We start from the raw sequence: 22,879 nt of genomic DNA, 5'->3' as shown, positions 1-22,879 counted from the left end.
ACACCTCCTGAAGACATCGCTGTTTGGGAAGCCTTCCTTGAGTGACCAGCCACAGTTTACTAAGTTCAGAATCTGGTTCTTTTAAAATGTTTTAATTGTTTTAACATGGTGTTTTATTCTTTTATCTTTCCTGTTCACCGCTCTGAAAACTTTGATGTGAAGCAGTATATAAATATTGTAAGTAAGTAAGTAAGTAAGTAAGTAAGTAAATAAATAAATAAATAAATGGATGGGAACTGTAGTCCAAAACATCTGGAGGACCCCATGTTGCGTATCCATGTACTAAACCCTCTGTTTGAAGAACTGTCTAGTTATCAGGAGATCTACTTGTGATCCAAATCCCAGCGTTCTCAGTTATATGGAAGTAACCCAACCATTTTGTCTCTCTGCCCTGTATGAATCGGGGAGTGGGGCCCAAGGACCACCCTGCCACTGTAGAGGTCCAATAACAATTTGTTATTGTTGAAATAACTGTTTCACACAACAGGAGGTGCTGGCTACACATTATAGTAGAGAGAATCACCATGAGAAAATCAAATAGTGCAAGTAGGACCCTGCAACAAAATACTGCAATATATCCTTAAACCCTGAAAGGAGCACCGTTGTTGCTGGCCAGTCAGGTAGCCAGACATTCCCGCCTCCAGGATACTATAAACTATATGGGGCTAAAGAAGGCCCTTCTCAGTTTTTCGTTTTTTCTTTTCCAACTGACACTTAACATTCTGTGGCTCTTGGAGGCCTCCAAGCATGTTCAAATTTCACTGCTTTTTCTCGTGGGTGTACGGTTCCCCCCCCCCTTTGGTTTTTTTTTAATGTTTTGTACTTTGACATGCCATGGGGTCCCATGAGCATGCTGTTACCTCCCTCTTGTTTCTCAGAGGCCCCATTTTGGCTCTAATTCTGTTGGCACTCAACCACCTGTGTTCACTATTAGAGGGAACAAGTAGCACCTGCAACAAAATGTTGTAGCATATCTTCAACCCAGAGGAATGCTTTTGCTCAGGATTCCAGCCAGGCCAAGACACTATAAGCTGTACGGAGCTCAAGCAGTGCGTCATCCTCGCTTTTTCTGTTTTTCTTTTCTAATGGCAATTGAGCATGCTAAGTCCTAATTTGGGGGGGGCGGTGTCCCCTTAGAATTTTTTTTTAAAGATTTGTTGTATTTCTGCAAAACTCAGGTTCTCCCAAGCATGCTGATATCTCCCAATCATGTTGATATTTCCTCCTTGTTTCTCAATGGTCCTATTTGGGGCTCCAGTCCTGTTGGCACTCAACCCTGGGGGGTTGCTGTTAGAGTGATTTATGTAAAGTAGTCCCAACAGTGTCAGAAGAAGAGTATTATATCAGCAAAGGTACCTGCATACTGCTGGACTCCGGTGAAGGCTGGGTGGAGAGTCTCTGCTACTGATGGGTTCTGGGCTAAAGTAAGAGAGAATTTTTGTTTAAAGGAGGAGGAGAAGGAAAATCCTGTGACTCAAATGAGCTGGAACTCAAAACCCAAAAATTAAAACCAGCGAGTTCAGAACTGGAACTGGAGTTGCAATGACATTTCACTCTATTGCTCAAGCAAAGCCATTGAATCCACTGTGGGCTGATCTACGTTGCACCCGCTATCGCAACGAATTCGGTGTCCTGTCAGGTTAAACGCTCTCGCATTAAAACGTGATTATCCACACTCGGCCATTTTCCCCGTTGCGGTGCTTCACTGAATGCGCGAGCTAGGTTCACACTCGAGCACGGTGCTGTTTTCCTGCTCTTAAAGACAGTGGCTCTCATTGGAGGATCAGAAACTCTTCCTGTTTCTGCTGACTCCACGCCTACTGCGCAGCAGTGGCGCGGGAGAGGCTTGTCGTTTTCCGCATGTTTTCCTGGCCTTGGGGGAAAAGACCAGCTTGTCAATTGCTGCCATCGTTGTAGCAGGTGGGGGTGGAGGGAAGAAGGAGGCACCTATCCTCTTCTCCCCCCCCACCTGCTGGAGGCCAGGGCGAGCGGCTGGGGGGTGTCTGCCAATGCTCTTTTCCCCGCGCCAGCCCTTGACAGCCGGCGTGAGGAAGAGGGGCAGTGGCAGCAGCACCCGCGCTCACAATTGGGGGGGGCTGCTGGCATCTTCAAAGATTTGAAGCTTCATGTCGGCCCGGTCAGTAGCTGGATGGGCGACCGCCTGGGAATCAGGCTTCCTGCACTGAGAAGGGGGTTGCTCTATGACTTCAAATGAGACTAAGTTTTACCCCCCTCTATCCCCCACTTCGGCACTTTTTTTAAATTAAGGCATTATATTCGAATTTTTTTTTTCCTAATTCAGGCATGATCTTTGAAGACTTGAAGATTTGAAGATGTGAAGCTTCATATCTTCGGATCTTCAAATCTTCAAAGATCATGCCTGAATTAGAAAAAAAAATTGCAGACAAGCCACGATTCTTTGAAGTTAACACCTTAATTTTTAAAAAAAGCCGAAGTGGGGGGATAGAAGGGGGTAAAATGTAGTCTCATTTGAAGGGATAGAACAACCCCCTGCTCAATGCAGGAAGCCTGATTCCCAGGCGGTCGCCCATCCAACTACTGACCGTGGCCAACCGTGCTTAGCTTCTGAGATCAGACAAGCGCACGCACATCCAGCCCTTTGCTTGTTGTTGAGAAAACATTGAGTGCTGAGGAAGCTATGCGATCAGCAGCCGGAAGACAACATGGAGCCATCGAGAGTTGTGATTGGACAGGAGGGAAATACAAACACCGCCATATATGGACAGGCAGGGGAGGGGACTACAACCAGATATGGTTGCGAAGGTGGAAAATCAGAGTACATTAGGGGGAAATATCAGGATATTGGGGAATTGAAAGCGGGAGCACGGAAGCGGGAAATTCCAGTTCCAATTCGAGGCAGGTGCTGCGTAGTGTGAAAGACAGGCAGTGAAACCTCATTGGAAGCAAAAAAAAACCATAAGTGTAGATCGGCCCTAAATCTCTATTTAAAGGCACAATCCTATGGCTGCTGGTCAGTGGCTAGACAGCCACAGGATAGGTCAGTTTCCAGGAACCGACCTCAGAGCCTGTGCTCCAAGGTCAGTTCCCACAGAACTGACCCCCACCCCCTCCCACGCCACCTTGTAGGCAGTACAGACAGGCCCCGTGCTCCGTACTCGTAAAAGCAGTGCGGAGTGGTGAAAATGGGACATTCCCAGGAGCAGGCCAGGGCAGGGAGGTTGGAAATGCCAGTACAACACATCCTATGTGTCGTCCGGCTGTGTCTTCCTGCGCTCCGAGGTCCCATAGCTAGACAGCTGAAATCGGTTGTCTAGCCGTGAAAGCCGGGTGGCGGGAGTGAGGAGGAGATCCGCTCCTCACCACTCCTCCCACCCTGCACTGGATAGGTGGTCGCCCCCAGGATCAGAATCGACCATTGATCCAGATAGGATTGCTCCCTAAGTGACTTTTGCTAGGAGCAAAGTTCTTAGAATAGTGGAGCATCATCAGTAGCAAAGGATCAAAATAATACCTTTGGGGATCTCCTGGGTGCATTTGCGCGCCAGTCCTCCAAGTGAGGATGCTTGCTTGGGGCCAAGGAGTCCTTGCCACCCATAATGGCTTCTGCATTCATTTCCATGTTTGCCTTACCATGAGGGGGGCAGCCCCTACCTGCCAGAGATCTGAGTGCAGCACGGCACACATATGGATCCCTGGATCACGGTGTTGGTGGCTCTCAGATAAATGTATACTTTGTTCTCACAGAATAAGACTAAGGGTGCTTCCAGATGAGGCTTGTATGGTGCAACTGCCTGCCTCATTCATGGGATTTTACAGGGGGTCCTGATGATGATAGAGAGGCTGTGCTAAGGAAGATGAAAGGGGGAAGCGGGGCATTCCAGCATCCATGCTGAAACAATTTTTTTCCTCTTCCCTCCTCATTCCTTTTCCTTGTATGTCATGTCTTTTTAGATTGTAAGCCTGCAGGCAGACTGTCTCATTTTACTGATTCTATATAAGCCACTCTAACCTGAAGAATGGGGGTGGGGGGAGCATGAAAAAAACGAGGGTCAAGGGAGACATGATAGAGGTCTACAAAATTATGGATGGGGTGGAGAATGTGGATAGGAAGACATTTTTCGCCCTCTCAAAAAATACTAGAACCTAAACTGGTCCTCCCATGAAGCTGATTGGTGGGAGATTCAGGACAGATAAAAAGGAGGACTTCTTCACACAGTGCAGAGTGAAACCGTGGAATTCGGTACCACAGGATGTGGTGATGGTCACCAATTTGGATGGCTTTAGAAAGGGGTTAGATAAATTCCTGGAGGAAAAGGCTATCAACGGCTACTAGTCCTGATGGCTGTGCACTACCTCCAGTATCAGAGGCAGTGAGCCTATGTACACCAGATGCTGGGGAACATGGGTGGGAGGGTGCTGTTGCGCTCATGTCCTGCTTAGGGGTTTCCCGTGGCCAGCTGGTTGGCCACTGTGTGAACAGCATGCTGGACTAGATGGACCTTTGGTCTGATCCAGCAGGGCTCTTCCGATGTTCTTATGGAAAATACTTCAAATAAATCCTTAAATCTATAAATCACGTCTCCCGCCTTTTTTCTTTCCATAAAAAAAAAGGTGGAACACCTGCACAATGTCTTTTGATGGTTAGCACTAGGAGTTCTTGATGGGTGACAAGCAAGATTCCCCTTATACCTGTGCAGGGCACAAGCCCGTTCGCATAGACCGTTTCCAGGGTGGGATGGCTGCTAGGTACCGGCAGCACTCCGGCAAAGCTGTTGCCAATGGGCGTGACCAGCCCTGGCACAGCAGTTGTGCCCAAGAGAGGAGGCGAGTGTAACCCTGCAGATCAGAGACAAGAAAAGAAAAGCTGATGATGGATGCCGCTTCTTTCCTTTTTTTACAGCTATGGGGGCAATTTGGGACTCAGCCTTGCTACATTCATTCAAAGGGTATTGCTAGGCACTTAAAAGATTTGGGACCATTCTTTCCACTAGCATCGATAGAAGGGCTTTTGTTTTTTTTCCCTAAGCTCAGTTGCCAAATAGAGGGGGGAATTGGGGGTCCCACAGTGCACGAGGAAAGGAAGGTAAACCCTTCACATCCAAACAGTGGTCCTCCTAGAAATCCCTCTCTACATATCAGCTAAGCTCAGGAAAAACCTCCCATTGGGAGAAATGGAAAGATGTTTTGCCAAGCATAATTGGGGGAGGGGGGGCAGTCATTGCAGCATGCGCCGAGGGGGATTAGTCCTTCTCTTGCGGGGAGGGGGGTTAGTCCTTCTCTTGCGGGGAGGGGGGTTAGTCCTTCTCCCCCCAGCTACAATCCCCCTTAAAAATTGCCCCCTGCGTAGCAATTAAACAGAAAGAAAAAATTCCACTGGCAACAATGGACATTTCGAGCTCTGGGGAATGGATCCAGGACCGTGGGAAATAGTTTCAGGCTGGACCCTCCATGGGCCCAGGCCTAATCACACCCGATTCAACCCAAATGTACCTTTCCTCATCGGAAGCTGCCTTACACTACACCATGCTGATTGTCTATCTAGCCCTGGGACAGGAAACCTTTTTCCTCCTGGTGGCCACTGATCCACAGGCAGGGCAAGCCCAAGACATTTTACTGCCTGAGGCAGAGCAGCGAATGGTGCCCCTCCACCACCCAAGCCAAGGTCCAAAGGCAGGCACGTTATTTGGGCACATGAAGCAGAAAATCCCGCAAGCGCCTTTCCTCATCTCTAGCAGTAAAAATGCAACACCAGCAAACCGAATAGCTAACCATTTGCTGCCCCTTTAAATCTCTGTTGCCTGAGCTGGCTGTCTCACTCTGCCTCATGGTAGGGCCGGCCTTGTCCACAGGAAAATTTGATCGGTGGCCACACACGAAGTTAAAAGTCTAAAATTTGGGGGGGGGGGGGAAGAAATTTGACCTGCCTGGCCTTCTGCCTAAGAGACCTTGAAGAGACTCACCCCAGAGGGAGTCTCACACCCCCTCACCCCTTTTTATTAATTAATTAATTGATTGATTGATTAATTAATTAATTTTTGCACTGCCCAATAGCCGAAGCTCTCTAGGCAGCTCACAAGATTAAAACCACAAAAATACAGCACAAAACACGATATAAAATATAATAGATTCAAACGACAGCATAAAAATACAACCAGAGTAAAACGTAGCAGCAGTGCAGATACTTAAAACAGTAGCGGATTTAACACAGCGGAGCTAAAAAAAAATTATAGTGGGTGGCAGCAGTTCAGCTTCTGAGGGCACCAGTCGTCACCATCTTATCACCCAAAATGCAATGCCCACGACTGATGCATTTTGGGAAATCTGAGATGGCAGCTGCCTGGCATTGATTGGAGCCGAGCGTCCCCTTGGCTTCCATTGAAATGCATGGCTGCTGCTGAATTAGCAGGTACGGGGGTGGTGGGCTGAATGACTGGCAGGTGTAACACTGGTTGGGGGGCCAAGTGATGGCAGCAAGTGAAGGTGAGGCTCTGATGGTGGCTGAAGCCAGATCTGTGCTAGGCCTCCCATAGCAGCACTATGCCAAGGGTCTGCAAAAGCCTGGTGCCAGCCCGGCATTAAATATTAGATGGTAATTGCTGTTGTAGGCTGTACCCCGAACTTGCAATGAGCTCTTTGGGAGACATAGCTATAGTTCATGCATTCAGCCAGGGTCAACAATGGAATAACATGATGAGAGAGCAATGTGAGTCCTTCTCTTCCGCCACATAGATAATCTCCCATGTGAATCAGGCCCAATTTGCATAATTATCTCCTTCCAAAAAAGGCAGCGGGGGGGGGGCAAGCAGGGGGGAAGAATCTCATGACATTCACAGGAAAAGGCAGGTGGGAAGGTCCTTGAGAAAATATGTCATTGCATTCACGTATGACATTTCTATACCGCCCAATAGCCAAAGCTCTCTGGGCGGCTTACAAATATTAAAAACCATTAAAATACATTATACATGTATTTATTTATTTATTACATTTATAGCCTGCCTTTTTTCCTCTTTGAGGAACCCAAGGTGGCGTACATAATCCTCCTCTCCATTTTAGCCTCACAACAACAACCCTGTGAGGTGGGTTGGACTGAGAGTCTGTGACTGGCCCAAAGTCACCCAGTGAGCTTCCATGGCCGAGTGGGGACTAGAACCCAGAACTCCTGACTCCCAGTCCAACATACAAACATATAAACAGGCTGCACACACACAGACATACGTATATCTAAACCATTTTAAACCATCAACAATAAGAAAAATCCAGGACATGATTAAAACCTCATGATAGGCTGCCAAATGCCTGAGAGAAGAGGAAGGTCTTAACCTGGCGCCAAAAAGATAACAGGGTTGGTGCCAGGCAGGCCTCGCCGGGGAGATTGTTGCATAACTGAGGGGACCACCACTGAGAAGGCCCTCTCCTTTGCTGCAGCCTTCCAGGTCTCCCTCGGAGGATACACCTGGAGGAGGGCCTTAGATGATGAACATAGTGTACGGGTGGTTTCATGCTGGGAGAGGTGGTCTGCCAGGTATTATTTACAGCTATGGTCTTCCACTTTTATCTGAAGCAGTCAAGTATGTGCTTCACTTGCAAAAGGTCCCAAGTTCAATCCTGGAATTAGACTAGGGATGCAAAAAGTGCAGGCCGTACATGCTCCCTCCAAGTCATGTCTGGCAGCCCACAGACCCCCAGCAACTGACACCACAGAAAAAACCAGGGCAGGGGGAGGGATGACAGTCTAGAAACAGGCTCTATAATTCCTGCCACTGAGCTGGAATCTCTTTCCTTGAGTGTGCCATGAAGCCATGTTTGAAGGGTTCCGTCTACTTCCTGGAATGCTCTAGGGACCATAACGCCTGTTCCTAGAATGCTTTTTCCTCGAACGCATCGTAGTGTCTGGGGACGGGCAGGGGATTCAGCACCTCGATGCTGTTCCTGCAAGACCAAGATCTGTTGCTGCTGGGGCAAGTGCGAGTGAGAAAGGCGTGCATGTGTGATGCACATATTGGAGCCCCCGCCACCCCAGCTGCCAGCCAATGCAGTCCCTGGGACCAGAAAGGTTGCGCACCCTTGACTTTGACAATCCTGACCTATTGGACCAACTCGGCAAGGCCCTATTTCTTATTTAAATCAGCCCTTTATTTGGAACCATGAGGACTAGAATCTTCCTCTGTTTTTAGGGAAAGGATGACAGCTCCATTGTGGTGCTCATGCTTTGCAGGCAGAAAGTCCCAGGCTCAATCCAGGGCTGGAAAAGACCCCGCTGGAAAAGGTGCTGCCAATCCAAGTAGATAATGCTGGAGCAGATGGACCAGTGGGTCTCAACCAGTGTACAACAGCATCATGAGCATCCCTGCTCAAGTGAGTAAAGACGTGAGCAAACATGTGCACTTTATATATAAGATGCGCACCTGAGGTTTGCGTAATAGGAGTGGCCGGCAGGCCGTTTAAGCTGACGGTGCCGATTTGCTGGATATGGCACGGGGAAAAAGTGAGGCTCGGGCTGACGAAGCTGCTATGAGATGCGGAGAGGACCGTTTGCTGCTGCATCAGCTGCAAAATAAACAAATACATAAAATAGCCATAGATATATGGTAACAGCGAGATCATTCTCCTAACACCGGTCATTATGTAACCAAGATGGTACCATCCATGCACAAGAGGGGAGATGTCAGCAGGCTTCGAGGAACCCCAAGGTTTGCAGAAGTACAAACATTTCGACAGAGAAAATGTTCCCCAAAAGCTGCAATGAGAGCCAAGCATGCTCAGCGGGTGCAGAATGCTGAGTGTCTGTTGTGGCGAGGAGGAAGATGGGGTGGAGCACTCTGGAACTCTGATCAGGAGCACATTCCACACTGCAACATTTTGTCTCAGGTTTCACTTGTAATAATAAATAAGCCAAAGATGGAGTAACTAAGCGGTGCACTTCTTCCGCTGAGTCAATGTCTCCCTTCACCTCTCACGCACTTGCATGCCATTCACGTACCTCCCCCATGCACATCCCCCACATGTGGTCTAACAGCTCTATGAGGCAGCTGTCTACACGTCAAACCCAACAAGACATCCATCCCTTGATGGTTGCAATGTGTACAGACATCCCAGCCCCATCTGGAATGCTGTGTACAGTTCTGGTTCCCCAACTAGAAATGAACAAATCTGTTAATTTTGCTTTTCTTGTTTTCTCCTTTTTCCAGTCTTAAATTCATCCCGAGCTCTGAAAATCTTTGTTTAAAGTACACGTGGAAATTTGCATGCGTTTTTGTGCACATTTCTTATAATACAATACATGCTAGGATGCAATTTTGCATAACGTACACATTTTTGCAAACATTTTCCATACTACAATGCATTTTTAATGTTCTTTTCATGAATGCAAGTGTTTTTGTATGCATTTTTTGATTGGAGTATTCCATTGCAAAGTTTGGAGAATGGCGGATTTTGAAGGATAATAGATCTTTGGGTCACATATTGGTTTGAAAGTGCAAAATCATTCAGAAAAGGGGTGACCAAAGCAATCAAGACCAGAGCACCTACTTTAGGCAGAAAGTCATTTGATTTTCCACAGAGGATCCTGGGATGTGTAGTTCTGTGAGTGGGGTGGGCTTAGCTATAGAGAATTCCCAGTCACCTTTGGCAAACTACAACCCTCACGATTCTTTTGGGAGGGCAGCCATGACAGTGAAATCAGTATAAAGCCAATACAAGATTGTAGCATATCTTAAATGGTCACGGTCACATTTGGATGATCATTTATGGCTCTCACCAGAAGAAAGTGAGGCTGCAAATTCAAGCACAGAACACATTAATGTTGGGTGGTTTTTGCCAATTTGGCCCTGAAATCAGGTAATCTCAACTACGGTGGTGTAGTGTTGGCAGGATGGGGAAGGAACCTGATGTAAACTCTGGCTGCAGTGTTTCAAACCTCTATAGCTTTTGGTTATAAGAACTCTGGCTGTTGACGATCAAAACACAACTTCTCCATCATTGGTTTGTCTGCTAAGAACATAGAACCTAAGAAGAGCCGGGCTGGATCAGACCAATTTTGTCTGCATCCTCTTTCCCACAGTGTGCAGCCAGATGCCTCCAGGGAGGTTATAAGCATGTTGCTAGTCCCCAGTGTTTAGCAATTTGAGACAGACTGCTCTAAGACCTCGAGAATCCATTTTGCCATCATAACAAACTTCCATAAAAGACTTCCATAAGAAAAGCCCTTCTAGGTTAGACCCAGTAGCCCTAAACAACTTAGGACCAGGATGCCTGAGAGAGCACCTTCTTCTTTACCAACCTGCCCGGTCACTGAGGTCATCAGAGGGCATGTCCCTGGGAATCCCACATGGACCCATGGCCTGGTTGGAGTCTACCAGGAAAACAGCCTTCAGTGTGGTGGCCCCCTTCCTGTGGAACTCTCTGCCTTCAGAGGTCAGGCAGGTGCCAACATTGTGTTGCTTTTGGCGCCTCATAAAGACATTGTTATTTCGAGAGGCCTTCCTTGAATGACCAGCCACTGTTTATTAAGTTCAGAATCTGTTTCTTTTAAAATGTTTTAAATGTTGTTTTATTCCTTTATTTTTGTTGTTCAGCGCTCTGAAATCTTTTGATGAGGAGCAGTATATAAATATTGTAAATAACTTTTAAAAAATAGCCATCTAGTCCTGCATCCTGTTTCCTGTCAGCCTGCAATAGCTCCTTTCTGCTGCTGTTGCTGCACAGAAGCTGGTACTCGGAGATATATTTCCTCTGAAGCCGGTTGTTCCACACAGCCATCAAGACTAGTAGCCCATGAAAGACTTATCCTTGTCAGGAGGCGCCCTAGTTGCCTCTTTCAGTAGACTCCAATAGCCAGCTCAAGACACAGGCGAAAGGATTCTTTTCAAGGCTTTAATCCTTTTACAACGTAATGACTCTTTCAGATGCTAGTCACCAGCGACTAAGCAAAGAACAGCGGAGTGATTGAAGGAGAATCACTTGCAGACCCTGAACTTATGGGCTAGGGGGAGATCCTCCCTCTTTCCCTTGGGTCCACGGGAGGCGGCCGTTGCTTGTGCGCCAAACGGGCACTACGCCTCCTTTCTGTGCCCTCCATCTGTCGTCGCTCCCTGCGTCGGCATCAAGAGTCCAGCAAGCCCCACTCCAGCACTCTCTTGCTGCCAGGGTCACACTCTCTCCCAGGAATGCTGGCAGGAGGAATCTCTGCCAGCTGCTGTGCCTGTGAGGGATGAGCTGGCTCCTCTCCCACAGATTGCTGATCCTCCTCAGAATCAGAACTGCTCTGGGGTTCTATCGGCTCAGCTTCCACCCTGACAATCCTCCTTGAATTTGTCTTATTTATTTATTATTTAAATTTATAAACCACCCTTCATCCACAGGGTTCCCAGGCAATGTACCCAACATCAAAAACAGACAAGAAATCCAATCTAAAAACCATACAATGTCACACCCCTCACATTGTAGATCCTCTGTGAGAAGGAATGCTTGGTTTTTAAACCAGTTTAACGCCATGGTGCTGGTATGCCCTTACATTAAGGACAGTAAAAATGAATTTATGGACTGTCCTGGCTTTAAAGTGGTTACTTTGGGCATGCCAAGCAGGCCTGCCGGTAAGGTCTGTCAGACTTGCAGCCACATGAGGTTGGCAACCCTGAGCCTAACCTACTTCACAGGGTCAATGTGAGGATAAAATGGAGAGGAGGAGGTCCTATATATGCTGCCTTGTGCTCCTTGCAAGGGGAAAAAAACACAGGATATAAATATAATTAAAGAGAGAAAGAGAAGGATAGGATAGGATAGGATAGGATAGGATAGGATAGGATAGGATAGGACAGGACAGGACAGGACAGGACAGGATATAGACCAAGGATACATCTAGCTGAGCATCCTGTTTCCAGTAGTGGACAGCTAGATTCCATTAGGCTAGAGAAAGTGGTTGGCTACACAATACCAGCTGGAACGCCATCTGTCAGGGTGCTGTACATGCAAGATCCTGCACTGCAGATCCTGCACTGAGCAGGGGCTTGGATAAGATGGCCTCCAAAGTCCCTTCCAATTCTATAATTCTATGACTCACACAGGAGCATTTTGCACCCCTTTGGATTCTGATCTGCGCTTCCATATTTCTAGATGAATTTCAGATCCTAGCACCTTCTTCTTCCAAATTTCCATTGGATTCTTCTTATTTTATCTGACGTACAATCAATAACAGCTCAACTTTGGGGCATTGGGCCTTTAAAAATCATTCCCTGTTAAGGGTGATTCTCTGAGGCAGCACTAGTGGGCAGCAGGTTCTCAACTGACTCTCCCCTAAGACAGAAAGATGGAGGCTGTAGAGTCCAGTGCTATTGATACTGGCCTGCCTTCATTGTAAAAACCAATAGCAAATTGGGTTATTCAACATCCAGTATTTTACTAGTCCAGCTAAGTTTGGGTTTTTTCCCCTGCTCCAAAATACTGATTAACTCCAGATTAACTCCAGGCTCTATCCAAGAAATGCCAGATTAAGAAAAACATAAGAGGATTCTTGCTGGATCAGACCAAACATCCATCTAGACCAGGGGGTGGGAACCTCAGGCCCAGATGTCAAATCTGGCCCTCAAGGTTCCCCAGATGGCTACGCCCCCTCCCCTGACCCCACCCCTTTCCTCTCAACCACCAATCGTTCAGCGTTTTCCTTATTTTTGTGCATTTTCCCCCATTCTAAAAGGTTGACATTCCTCTCCTAAGGCTTCATTACTGGCAGTAAGAGCCTTAAACTACAATATGCATTTTTATATTTTTGTCCGTATCCCTTTTGCCTTCAGCCCCTCCCACTGCTGGAATATGGCCCCCGAGAGCTCCGAAATGGAATTCAGCCCTCGGGCTAAAGGAGGCTCCCCACCCCTGATCTAGATCAGTGCTCCCAACAGCGGGCAACCAGATGTCCCCCACAGAGAAGCCCAACAGCAAGACATGTCCTCCCTTTGCTGTTTGTCAGCAACAGGCATCCAGAGGTACACTGCCCCTGAAGATGGAGGCTCTATTTAATTTTTTGTGGCTAACAGCAGTTGACTGTCACTAAGTCTGATCTCTTATCTCTGATCTCAGAAATTATCTGAGCTAGTGGGAGTGACCAGAGTGGTGGTGGTGCTGCAGCTGGGATATAGAATCAGGCCTAATTAGGGAGGCTGTGACTCTTCTTTTACAGAGAATAGTCCTTTATTTTGAAGGCATCCTCTGTTGGAAGGGATGCCCAGTCAAAATCCAGTTTAAAGAGAAAGAACCAACCGAAGAAAGAGCTAGTCCTTAAACTAGCCCCTCACCATAACCTGGGCAACAGACTGAGCAAGCACAGAGTTACCTGGTCACAGTCTACAGTATTTCTATTTAAATCATGATCATTTTTTCTAAATTTGCATCTATACAGATACATCAGCATATGCAAAATGTATGCAAATTGCTGTCCCCTTTTTGGGGGATTCACAAGTGGCCACCTTATTTACATTATCCGGTCACATGTAGAGATGCTCAGGGAATTTGTTTGATCCAGATTTTTATCCGAACCGACCTAATTTGCACTTCCCATGGTAGCATGTGGTTCAGAACACAGTTATCCTTTGGAATGAGCACTTCCCCAATTGTGCAATGCAAAAAAACCCAAGGAGGTATATAAAAATGCATATTTTTAGGTTAACATGCATACAAAAATGTGTTTTATGAGAAAATACATACAAAAATGCATGCTTTAGGGTAAAATGTATTCAAAATTGTGAAATTTGGCAAAATATGTTTAATAATACAATTTTAAACAGCTTAAAAAAAATTCAGACAGATGCTGAAATGGAATAAAACAGATTTAGGAATAAACAGGTGTAAAATGGACCAGAAATAGACCGATCCATCTACCCCTATTCTTACACGCACACACACATAGACACACACACACACAGAGAGTTCACCATCTCATTCCACCATTCTTCCTATTCTTTTTGCTGCAGTTCATGGTCATCATCAAAAATAAAGCTGCAGAAAGGGAAAACCAAAGGTGGGAAACCAAGGGCGAAAAACCAGGTCCCAAGGAAAATCTCAATGTAAAATCTCACAGAAATAAAATATTTTTAAAAAAACCAAGTACCAAGGAAACTCAAAAACTAAGCAAAATCTCTTTTGGCTGTAGGCCTGCTGAGCCCAAGATAATGATCACCATAAATAATACTGCAGAAAGAGGAAATTAATTCCACGCATGCGCGCGCGTACACAGACACACACCCTATAGCAAAAAATAAAAATTGGCAGATGCTATGAAGTGTGAGATTCAATTACTCAGTTCTGATGCCATACAGCCAGCAAAGGTTTGCTACGGAGGGGCGGGGGGATTACTTAGCATCTTCTCCCTGCTCTTCATCCTCCTCCTTCCCAAAACTGTACCCCAGCCCACCCCCATGCCTCTGTCACATTTGTCAAATGAGAATGTCACACTGGGAAAATGAGAAAAGCAAGAATGAAAGACAGGATATACTTGCATCCATCAACCATAAGAAAGCATGCACAGATATACATACGTGCACATTCACACACACACTGGGGCTTTCTTTGAGTCAGCGTCCAGCAAGGACCAGCCAGAGCCAATATACAACGCTAGATCTAATTCCTGACGATGAGTGAAGAAGCTAGCATAAAGGAGCGAGTGTCTCTGAGCATGCCCAGAGCACATTTCCCTCGCTGATACACTTGACAGAGCGCTGATGACAATCCTAGCTCTCTGAGAAGAGTGTCTCTACAGGACATCTCCCGTCCCCCCGTCCCCCGCTTCCCAAATGTCTGTTTGCCTCAATCACATATTACATCATTTATTGATTTGTTACGTTTCTTGATTTAAAGCATTTATATATCCCTCTTTTCTGTTTTAAATGGTATCTGTATCTACTGAGCATGCTCAATCTACAGTGGGCTGCTGTTTTTGAGGAGGGGCGGTTGTCCCCTTAAGTTGTGTGTGTGGGGGTGTTAATTGTACGTCTGCAAAACTCAGAATTCCCCAAGCTGTTAGGAACAGAGGAACTTGCCTTATACCAAATCAGACCATTGTTCTAGTTGGATCAGTATCCTCTACATCCAAGGAAGGCAACCTTCTCGGGCCACGGGCACAAGTGAGAAAGTGACCTCGGCACCACCACAAAATTACTGCCATTGGAGGCGTGGCAAAGGACAGGTCACCTGCCCCAGAGACTCAGCACAAAGCAGAGGTCTGAGCCCCAACAGACTAAACAGCTCCTTTGAACCCACACTTTTCAGCACCAACACAAACCTATTTCATGGCAATCCCAGCCGCCGGTAAGAAAATGTATTAATTCAGAAAAAAACAACAACACCCTTTCTTGGTCACCAAGGGAGGTGTGTCATGGGCACCAGTGCCTACCCCTTTTCTACAGCAACTGGCAGTGGCTCTCCAGGGTTTCAGACAGGGCGTCTTTCCCCAGCACTACCTGGAGATATTGGGGACTGAACCTGGGACCTTGTACATGCAAACCAGGTCCCCTCTGCTGAGCTATGGTACTTCCCTCTCGTTTCTCAGTGGCCCCAGTTTTGCCTCCAGTTCTGTTGGCACTCATCACCCAGGTTTGCTATCAGAAGGAACAAAGGAATGGAGGTTGCCTAATCCATTAGCTCCATTTCTTAAATGAGGCCAGGTACCTTCAGAACTCAGAAATCCAGGAAGAAACTTGGATGAGGAGAATATCAGAGCATCTCTTAATTTCACCAGACATTCACCATGCTTTTTCAGCCCTGTCGTTGTGTTCAGCCCTCAAAGCTGCAATCTTGCTTTTTAGTGGGATGTTGTTATACAGGAGATTACTATTATGTTGCTTCTTCTCTCTGCCTCCCAAGTGACCTGCATGCATTCCAAATACGTCTGGAAACTGAACCAAGCAAAATGCTAGGTATTACATTTTGAAAAAAGCTACTCTTTTCTTTTTTTACTTCTTGTTCCTTAGGTGTGTCCTGATATCTTTCTTCAGTTTAATGGAAGCTAACCTGATTACCTCTTCAGCAATGGCGCAGAGGTGAATTCTGAAGTGCGGGAGCCACTGCGGTGTAGTGGTTAAAGTGTTGGACTGGGGCTGAGGAGACCCGAGTTCGAATACCCACTCGGCTGTGTAAGCTCACTGGGTAACTTTGGGCCAGTCACTGTCTCTCAGCCTAACCTACCTCACGGAGTTGCTGGGGGGATAAAAATGGAGGAAGAGGAGGACTACGTACGCCGCCTTGGGCTCCTTGGAGGAAAGGCGGGATATAAATGTAATAAATAAATACATAAATAAGAGTTCATCATGCATGGGGAGGGCGTCCCCCCAGACACATACATACATACACACGCACACAGAACAGCAGTACATAGCATAATACCCAATTTATTAAGATCAGCTAAAGTCACAGAATAGTGAGATCACCTCATTCTCTGCTTTCCCCTATGCTAATCTGTCTCAAACAACAGTAAAACTTGAAAGCCTCATTATCACCGCACTCATTTGACAGAAGTCCGTCAATGCACTCTGACAGATGACATCGCCACTCCTGCTAAGTAAAAAAGCCTCCAGCATGTTGCCCCTCCACTATATACCTTAGGTCTGCACAACTCCTCCTTCACTCCATTTGCAACCTGGCAACTTCCAGATGTTTTAGACTACAACTCCTATCAGCACTAGCCAGCATGGCCAATGGTCAGGAAAGATAGGAGCTGTAGTCAAAAAATATCTGGTTTATAAATTACAGTCTTGGGGGGGGGGGGCGTAAAAACATCATGATTAGTGTTTTTTTTCTCCCCCTGCCCTGACATTTCCCTCAGTATCCAGCTCTAGGGAATTCAAATGCTTGCTTACGGCTTTGTGATGTTTTGGCAAATCCTAATAAAGGTATTATTGTATCCTGTTCCCCCTTGGGAAAACTCACAACTCCTGATGTTTGTTTATACCACCCTTCCCCAACCCGGTTCCCTCTAGAAGTCCTGTACTACAATTCCCACCATCCCCAGTCAGCATGGGCATGCTTACAGGGATGATGGGAGTTGTCATCTGATGAATTTGTAGGACACCAGCAGGAACGGCAAATCTGCCTAGCTCAATTTTGCTCAGTTCTTGTTTTTCACTTTTAAGTGTGTTCTGTCTTATTTCAGCATTGTTTTTTTTTTCTTTGTATGTACATTTGTACAGATTTTTGTGCAAATTTTTTTGGAAAAGGAACATAAAAGATAAACTTAAAAAAAAAAATTTTTTTGCAGACCTATTCATTTTTAAAGTAATTTTCCAATGAATAAAGGGGGGGTTGCATATATATTTTTTCAGATATACGCATTTTAGCACATTTTTTCCATCACAAGATTTTGAAGCGAATAGATTTTCATGGTAAACTGCATTCTGATTCCAGTTGCCAAGGTTTGCAGACATACAAAACAAACTTTAGGGGGAAGAAGGGGGAAATCCCCCAAAACAGCCCAATGAACAGCATGCTTAGTAGTCATGGGATGGGAGCGGGGGGAGAAATGGAAAACCGGGGGTGGAGTGAGAAGGGGAATGGAATGGAATATTGTGAAAGAGGGCAAGGCTGCATTGCAATGTAGCTGTTGCAAGTCCCAATTTTTTAAATTTATATCCCACCTTTTTTAGCTTGGAATTTTTATGAGAGTGAACATGAGGTTCCCAGGTGGCCTCCCATCAAACACTGACCGGGCCCAGACTTGCTTAACTTCAGCAAAGTGTGGCTGCTTTACATGCCTTCAGATGATGCCCCGGAGGCCCTATGCGGCATACGTGGGCCCAATCCAGGCTATCTCCCATCCGCTCCTTAGGTTTGGGAATGACAACATCATGGCGCATGCCTTGACGCAGACCAACAGCCTGCTGGCCAGAAGTTGCCCCCCACTGCAATGTCTTCATGCCACCGCCTGGGACAAAGCCAGCTCGAATTCCAACAATACTCACGGCCTGAGCATACGCACTATACGGGCTAAACGGCAAGGCGAAGGACGGCGTGAGGATGCCCAGTTGCCCCACCATCTGCTGCATACGGCGCAGAGTCCGCTCTTTGTCGGTGTCTGCGAATTTCACCACGAGGCTGGAGGAAGCGCCCTGGCCGGGGAGAAGAAATTAATGAGCTGGGGTGGCGTGTTTCCAATTGCTTTGCCAATAGGCAATGGTTCTTTGGAGATATTAATTGAGCCTGCATTGAGCAGGGGGTTGGACTCGATGGCCTTGTAGGCCCCTTCCAACCCTACTCTTCTATGATTCTATGATAAGGAAAGACGTTTTGCATGCAGAAAGTCCCAGGTTCCATCCCTGGTATCTCCAGGTAGGGCTGGAAAGACCCCTGTCTGAGACCCTGCAGAGCCATTGCTGCCAGTCCGTGTCGACAGTACTGGGCTAGATAGATCCTGGGTCTGACTCAGTAAAAGGCAGATTCCTATCTTCCAAGAGGAGTTGTTTTAGCCATACACATGCCGAGACCCACCAATGAGAACCCCCAAGCCCCCATGTCTCCTCTCCCTTCCTCCCTGTTGTTGCCCAACAAGCAAGGAGAGGTAGCTTAGTGGCTTTGCATGCAGAAGGACATGGGTTCAATCCCAGCATCTCCAGCTAGAGCTAGAAAGGACCGTTGTCTGAAACCCTGGAGAGCCCCTGCCAGTCAGTGTAGTGCGGCCTCCCCAACGTGGCGCTCTCCAATTGTTTTGGACTACAACTCCCAGCAATCTTGACCACTGTCCATGCTGATTGGGGCTGATAGGAGTCGAAGTCCAAAACATTTGCAGGGCACCAGGCTGGCAAAGGCTGGTGTAGGCAATATTGAATTCCACCAGCTGAAGGTCTGACTTCTTATATTTCTTTTCTTTTACCAAATCAAAATGTTCCTTTTTTGCCCAGGCATTTTTTTTTTTAAATGGATGGATTTGTTTGTTTGCTGGCTGAATAGTTTTTACGCTTCTTGTTTTACAATTTTATCACTGTTATTATATTGGATTTTTTCTTTTTATGATGCTAGGTACATCGCCTTGGGATCCCTTGTGGAGAAAGGGCATTTTATGCATGTTAAAAATACGGTAGAAGTAAACTAAATGGATATGTAACCGCTGCACTTGCCCATATTCCTCTTTGCCTGGCTCAGGGGGGCAAGCAAGGGAGTGGCGATGAGGTGGAAAAGCGGTTGCTAAAATGGCTCACCTGCCCTCTCCTTCTGGGTGGCTGCAGGGACTGGGTCCAAGCCAGAGACAAAGCCCACTGCCACCCAGAACAAGCAGGAACTAGTCCTTCTCTTCCTCCTCATTGCTGCCACTCAATCAGTGAGAGAATGAATACGTGGCACCAGCAGTGAATAATTTCAGTATTTATTCAGGGTGTGTAAGTTCAGCGGGGAGGTGGGGGGCAATATAAACTCCATTCTTTTCCATTATTTGAAGTTTCACTCCTCGCTGGTTAAAATTTCACTCATTTTGTTAGAGATTCAGGAGTCAAGCAGGACATGAGTGCAACAGCACCATGTTCCCCAGCAACGGGTGTACATAGGCATACTGCCTCTGATGATGGAGGGAGCACATGGCCATCAGGACTAGTAGCCATTCTCCTCTAGGAATCTGTCAAATCCCCTTTTAAAGCCATCCAAGTTGGCGGCCATCACTATGTCTCGTGGAAGTGAATTCCATAGTTTAACTCTGTGCTGTGTGAAGACGTCCTTCCTTTTCTCTGTCCTGAATCTCCCACCAATCAACGTCATAGGATGTCCCCGGGTTCTAGTATTTTGAGAGAGGGAGAAAAATCCTCCCTCTCTCAAAATACTAGATGGGGTCCATCTAGTTCAGCATTCTGTTGACACAGTGGCCAACCAGCTGTCAACCAGGAACTCACAAGTAGGAACGAGTGCAAGAGCACTGTCCCACCCATATTCCCCAGCAACTGGTATACACAGGCTCACTGCCTCTGGTCCTGGAGGTAGCACATAGCCATCAGGACTAGTAGCCATGGATAGCCTTTTCCTCCAGGAATTTGTCTAACCCACTTTTAAAGCCATCCAAACTGGTGGCCATCACAATATCCTGTGGTAGCGAATTCCATAGTTTCACTCTGCGCTGTGTGAAGACGTCCTTCCTTTTATCCGTCCTGAATCTCCCATCAGTCAGCTTCATGGGAGGACCCCACTGGGTTCTAGTATTTTTAGAGAGGGAGAAAAATGTCTCCCTATCCACATTCTCCACACCATGCATGATTTTGTACATGTCTCCCCTTACCCTCCTTTTTTCTAAGCTAAACAATCCCAGCTGCTGTAACCTTCCCTCATAGGGGAGATGCTCCAGCCCCTTGATCATTTCAGTTGTCTTTTTCTGCACCTTTTCCAGGTCTTCAGTATCTTTTTTTAGGTGTAGTGACCAGAACTGTACACAGTATTCCAAGTGTGGCCACACCATAGACTTCTATAGGGGCAGGATGATGTTGGCAGTTTTATTCTCAATTCCTTTTCTAGTTATGCCTAACACAGAGTTTGCCTTTTTTTTTTTACAGCGGCCGCACACTGGGTTGACATTTTCATCGAACTGTCCACCACAACCCCAAGATCTCTTTCTTGATCGGTCACCACTATCCCATCAGGTTAGAATAATAGAATCATAGAATCATAGAACAGTAGGGTTGGAAGGGGCCTACAAGGCCATCGAGTCCAACCCCCTGCCCAATGCAGGAATCCAGGTCAGAGCACCCCTGACAGGTGGCTGTCCAGCCTCATCTTGACGGCCTCCAGTGTGGGAGAGCCCACCGCCTCCCTAGGGAATCGGTTCCATTGTCGTATTGCTCTAACAGTCAGGAACTTTTTCCTGACGTTCAGCCGGAATCTGGCTTCCTGTAACTTGAGCCCATGATTCCGTGTCCTGCACTCTGGGTTATACTTGAAGTTGGGATTTCACTATTACTACTGCTGGTAGCTGCTGCGACTAAGCATTACTACTAGTACTAGTAGTGAGGAGGAGGAGCCCCTACCACTAGCTTTCTCTTCTGCTGACTTTCTCCCTGCTGAGTGGCCACATTCAGTGGGTCTAGTGAAGACAGGGAGGTCCACATTCAGGGCTCAAAGCACCCCCCACCCCCAAGCCCAGAGCCAGCATGGGAGAGAGGGAGACTTCAAGAAAACCAAAGAGGGCTGGGAAGCGAGAGATGGAATTAAAAATATGGTCAGAGAGGTGCATATATCAGCATGATCCACGGTCTCCCTCAGAGGAAACAAATCTGAAGGCCTCCTAATCAAGCCTACTATGCCAGGACTCTCTGGTGACCACAACCATAATCATCATCTGTGTGTCCAGGCAATGCAAAATTGAATCCAGCCAGATTTGGAGATGGTGCCTTCCTCCTAGGATTCACTATGGTATATCTAGGGCTACCATGTTTAGCCGAGTTAGATTCATCAATGAAAATCTAGGCCAGGTTACCCGAAGGATCACCTCCTCGCATATGTGCCTGCCCGGACCCTAAGATCAACTTCAGGATTCCTTCTCCGGGAGTCCCCGCCAAAGGAAGTGAGGTGGGTGGCTACCAGGAAGAGGGCCTTTCCTGCTGTGGCAGCCCAGCTGCTCACCAGGCACCTACATTGTACTCCTTCCAGCTCCAGGTGAAGACCTTTTTATTCTCCCAGTATTTTATCTTTTTAGCTTCCTTGTCTTTTCACTCTGTTGTTTTAAATCTGTATTTTAAGTCTCTGCATTGCTACTAGGTTTTCTTCTGGTTGTACTGTTGTATTGTGGTTTTAAGCTGTCATGTTTTATATTGTTTTACGCAGCACTCTGTGGTTTTAATTTTTGCGAACCACCCAGAGAGCTTCAGCTATTGGGCAATACATAAACAAACAAACAAACAAATAAAATCTCTGAATGGACTCCAAATGCCACCAATTCACGAAGCAGCAGATTCTGTGTTTTAAAAAATGTTCATTTATCTTTAAATACACTAACTGTAGGTGGCATTTCACCTTTCAGCATGCAAGAGAAGATGCGAGATGCCTCCTCTAAGACAGATATTGCTCCAATGCTAAGGATGTGGTTTCCTTCAGAAGTCTGCTTTATTCACATGCAAATTGGTGTTGATTTGATTAATTAGAATAGTATTGATTGATGAGAACGATGTGCATAGGTTGCAGTGCTATGCACACTTCCCTGAGAGTAAGCCTCACTGTAATGAATGTGACTTACTTCTGAGTAGACATGCATAGGATTGCACTGTAAGCCTGCCATCATATGCGCACTTCCCTAGAAGCACAGTGGGACTTGTTTCTGAGTAAACCTGGATTGCATTGCAAGGCATCTTGAATCACAGGACAGCAAAACGTACAAATGTGTGACATTTCTCCCAAGATGTTCAGGGTAGACTGGGAATTACGGGTGGTGGGAATTCTTAATATTCCCACCCCCAGCACCAACCAGGTTGGATCATGTGCCAAAAAAAGAAAGACAGACAGACAGACAGAACTGAAATGAAATGAAATGAACACTGCAGAATTTGGCTTCTTATTTTGCAGGATTTAGAATTTCGGTTCTTGGGGCGGTTGAAAAATGTAAGAAATAAATAATAAATGCAAATAAAGTGGAGAGTACCTCGGAGCATGTGCAAACTGCCATCCCCTCTTTGGTACTAAGGGCCTATAGCATGCTCGCTCGCTCGCTCGCTCACTCTCACTCACACACACACACGTGATAAAATGGTTTTTATTAAGAGATATTTAGCCATCTTTGCAAATAATGCTTCAGGGGTACCAGTTGCCCACACAAGGGATGGGCGAACAAGTGATATTCGAGATCACTAGGATCCTCCGAACACTGTTTCACCACTCCTCTCGTTCCCGATTCCCATTCACGCAAACGGGAAACTTGCACCAGTCGAGCAGCGATTGAATGGGAGATTTGCGCAGA

General features: G+C 46.5%; 1 protein-coding gene across 2 annotated transcripts in view; it reads right to left on the bottom strand.

Annotated features, from left to right (window-relative positions):
- Positions 1-22,879, bottom strand: part of CELF5 (CUGBP Elav-like family member 5) — a 96,618-nt gene that overhangs the window by 5,306 nt on the left and 68,433 nt on the right. For both annotated transcript variants that reach the window (XM_084826093.1, XM_084826094.1), the window contains exons 6-9: positions 17,922-18,068; positions 8,388-8,529; positions 4,672-4,818; positions 1,357-1,419 (exon numbers count right to left, since the gene is read on the bottom strand). In XM_084826093.1, coding sequence (XP_084682219.1) covers positions 1,357-1,419; positions 4,672-4,818; positions 8,388-8,529; positions 17,922-18,068 — 499 coding nt within the window. The remainder of the gene's footprint in view (positions 1-1,356; positions 1,420-4,671; positions 4,819-8,387; positions 8,530-17,921; positions 18,069-22,879) is intronic.

This window comes from Heloderma suspectum, chromosome Z (genome assembly GCF_057233095.1).
Source record: "Heloderma suspectum isolate Gila_16-S chromosome Z, 16-S_ref, whole genome shotgun sequence".
Taxonomy (NCBI): domain Eukaryota; kingdom Metazoa; phylum Chordata; class Lepidosauria; order Squamata; family Helodermatidae; genus Heloderma; species Heloderma suspectum.
The sequence above is the reverse complement of the archived record's forward strand: the minus strand, read 5'-3'. Positions and strand labels throughout refer to the sequence as shown.